The sequence below is a fragment of the Nicotiana tomentosiformis genome, chromosome 5 (assembly GCF_000390325.3).
Source record: "Nicotiana tomentosiformis chromosome 5, ASM39032v3, whole genome shotgun sequence".
Taxonomy (NCBI): Eukaryota; Viridiplantae; Streptophyta; class Magnoliopsida; order Solanales; family Solanaceae; genus Nicotiana; species Nicotiana tomentosiformis.
The window spans coordinates 128984375-128987199 of record NC_090816.1 but is presented as its reverse complement, the minus strand read 5'-3'; the positions used below and the strand labels follow the sequence as shown (position 1 = coordinate 128987199).

The following is a 2825-nucleotide window of genomic DNA, read 5'->3' as shown; positions in this document are numbered from 1 at the left end:
CTTCCATTAATGTTGATGGAAACAATCTTATTATAAGAACCTCGCATAAATGCAAAATTCACTAAGTAGGGATATATAATGTACTTATACGTAATATACCTAAACTATCTAGACTAAGATAATTTATTCAACTCAGAGAGAGAGAGTAGCCAAGTTACAATAAGTACAAAACAAAAGAAAATTAACCTTATGTTGAATAAAGAATGCTTAATAAAAAGAAGTCTCTCTTTCATGGAGTATGAAAGTTCTCCAATAAAAGGCTACGCTAGTTTTTTTTTACCTCATCTTGCGTTTGATATCTATTTTGAATTTCGACTAATTCAGATTTTCATCATGCAGCTCCGACTAATTCAGGTTCGTCTTGCGTAAAACCTATTAAAGGAAAAACACTTCTTACCAGAATTTTTTCTATTTACAATAGTCGAAGTCGAAACCTCTAATTAAGAGTGAAAAAGATATATTAATCTAATGACCACAACCAATGATGATGGCTACACTAGTCAGCTTATGGAGATGAGATAAAAAATAAATTTTTGAAGATGAGATGAAAAATGATTTGAAAGTTGGAAGTTGTGTTTGGAAATGTATCTTATTTGAAAAGAATTTAAAGTTTTATGAGTAGAAAACTTGAAAAACCTCAAAAACTATTCTAAAGCTATTTTGCGATTTGAAGATTTTTAAAAAATCTACCAAAAAATAGTTAAAATCTATAAACAAACATATATTTAAAAACGAATTAAAAAAAACTCCAAATTCTATGGCGAGTTTAATATTCTTGGACATTAATCTGCACGATGAGATCGAGGCTAGACAAAAACAAGACAAGAACTGTTTACAAAACCTCACCACCTTTTTCTCTTGAGCAAAAAGTTAAAAAAAAGTAAGATTATTAATAGCCACGTTACATCTTCTTAGATTCCATGGCCCCTCCTGTTTTTCCTTTTTGTTTTAAAAAGATCACTCATTAATTATTTTTTAAATTTTCTTTCGTTATAAGAATATTCCTTCAAACTTCTCTATATAAACTACTACCATTTTCCAAACTAGCTCGTTGAGCTTCCGATTTTTCTAATAGTATTCACCAAGAATGATCAGCTCATACCCTACGGCAGCCGGAACCGCCACCATCACCACCGTCGACTGTGAGAAACAAGTCCGTTCGTGGCGGCTCCTCCGCTCTCTGGTGGAGCTACTCATCCCTAGTTGTTACTGTACATTTGTTGAACCCACAAAACCCGCCGTTTCCTCCTTCAACTACCACAGGCCATCTTCTGCCTCAAACACATCCAATATTACGGGCACCATCTTCGGTTATCGAAAAGGAAAAGTCAATATCTGTATACAAACAAACCCTAATTCTTCTACCCCGCTTCTTCTCCTTGAACTCGCAGTTTCTACCTCTACTCTGGCACGTGAAATGCGAGGAGGGATTCTTAGAATCGCGCTCGAGAGTTCCAATGATGAAAATTCTTCTTCCTCTCTTTTATCTATGCCAATATGGACTATGTATTGTAATGGGAAAAAAGTAGGGTTTGCAGTAAAGAGAAAACCTACAAAATTTGATTTGCAAGTGTTGAAACAAATGGAAAGTGTTGTTGTGGGAGCCGGCACTGTTCATGGTAATAAAGAAATTAATCATGAAGATGATATAATGTATCTTAGAGGAAAATTTGAGAGGGTTCATGGATCTTGTGATTCAGAGTCATTCCATTTGATTGATCCTGAAGGAAGTATGGGGCAACAACTGAGTATTTTCTTTCTTCGTTCTCGCTCGTCTTAGCTGAGCTGAAGTAATTTTTTAACGGTGGTGTCTGGATCAGCTTTTGCTCGAGCTTTGATAGTTTTTTTTACCTCCTACTTTGTGAGTTTTCTTTGGACTTGCCATGCAACACCCTATGTTTTTGGAGTTGTGTGCTTTCTTGCATGGCTTTTCTCTTATTGGGATATTTGTCATGGGGTGTCTGTTGCAACCAAAGATGAAAATTTGTACAAATAGAATAAATGGGAGGACATTTTTAGTTTACTTTACTTTTTATTTTATTGTGATTAATTTTTCTTTGCCCAATCTGTATGTTTCTCAAAGTGAATCAACAACCTTTTACGTCATCTATATATATATATATATATATATATATATATATATATATATATATATATATATAACTCAACTTTTAGAGTTCTATTGATAATTTTATATTATATAACTCAACCATAGCTAAGCCTTTTTATATTAGTTGGGTTTGTCCATATTCAATCTCTTCTCCTCCTTTATATAATCACATTTTATAAGTAAGGTGCCACGCAATCTGTACTATTATCTCAACATTGTTTTAATCAATTCCATCCACCGGGCTTTCACCTCCCATGATACGGTGTGGGGGTTTCGCATAGACCCCTACCTCGTATATAAGCTCGACCAAAAAGATTACAGTGGAGGGGGCATAAAACTACGATTATCTCAATAAGTATTAGAAATGGGTGTGCTTACCTCATATGAAAATTTAAGTTAATACAAAGGATATACTTCTACAATTTATTTTTGTTTATTATCTTCAACACTTCCACGAAGTTCGTGTATGTGTCTTATTATTTTTCATGGGCCATAATTAACTTTTATTTGCTCCGGCACCTTTCGAAAAGTTTAAACGGTTAGAAAGAGCAAAATTTTACTTGCATAATTATATACATCTTCAACAAGAAAGAATTAAGAAACAAAAAACTGAAGTTGATCCCATATATAGTGAAAAGCTTGTTAGCTGTTGTCCAAGCTGTCGAGATGCATTAATCACATGCAACAAGAAAAGAATATCATCTAATGAATCTAC

General features: G+C 33.7%; 1 protein-coding gene across 1 annotated transcript; it reads left to right on the top strand.

Annotated features, from left to right (window-relative positions):
• The first annotated feature begins 1067 nt into the window (after positions 1-1067).
• On the top strand, positions 1068-2106 carry LOC104103712 (protein MIZU-KUSSEI 1-like). Its single transcript, XM_009611640.4, has one exon. The coding sequence runs from the start codon at positions 1088-1090 to the stop codon at positions 1778-1780; it is 693 nt and encodes a 230-aa protein (XP_009609935.1). The 5' UTR covers positions 1068-1087; the 3' UTR covers positions 1781-2106.
• The last annotated feature ends 719 nt before the right edge of the window (positions 2107-2825 follow it).

What these genes read in the sequence shown, in the direction of transcription:
- LOC104103712 (XM_009611640.4), top strand. Translation starts at nt 1,088, where the DNA reads ATGATCAGCTCATACCCTACGGCAGCCGGAACCGCCACCATCACCACC.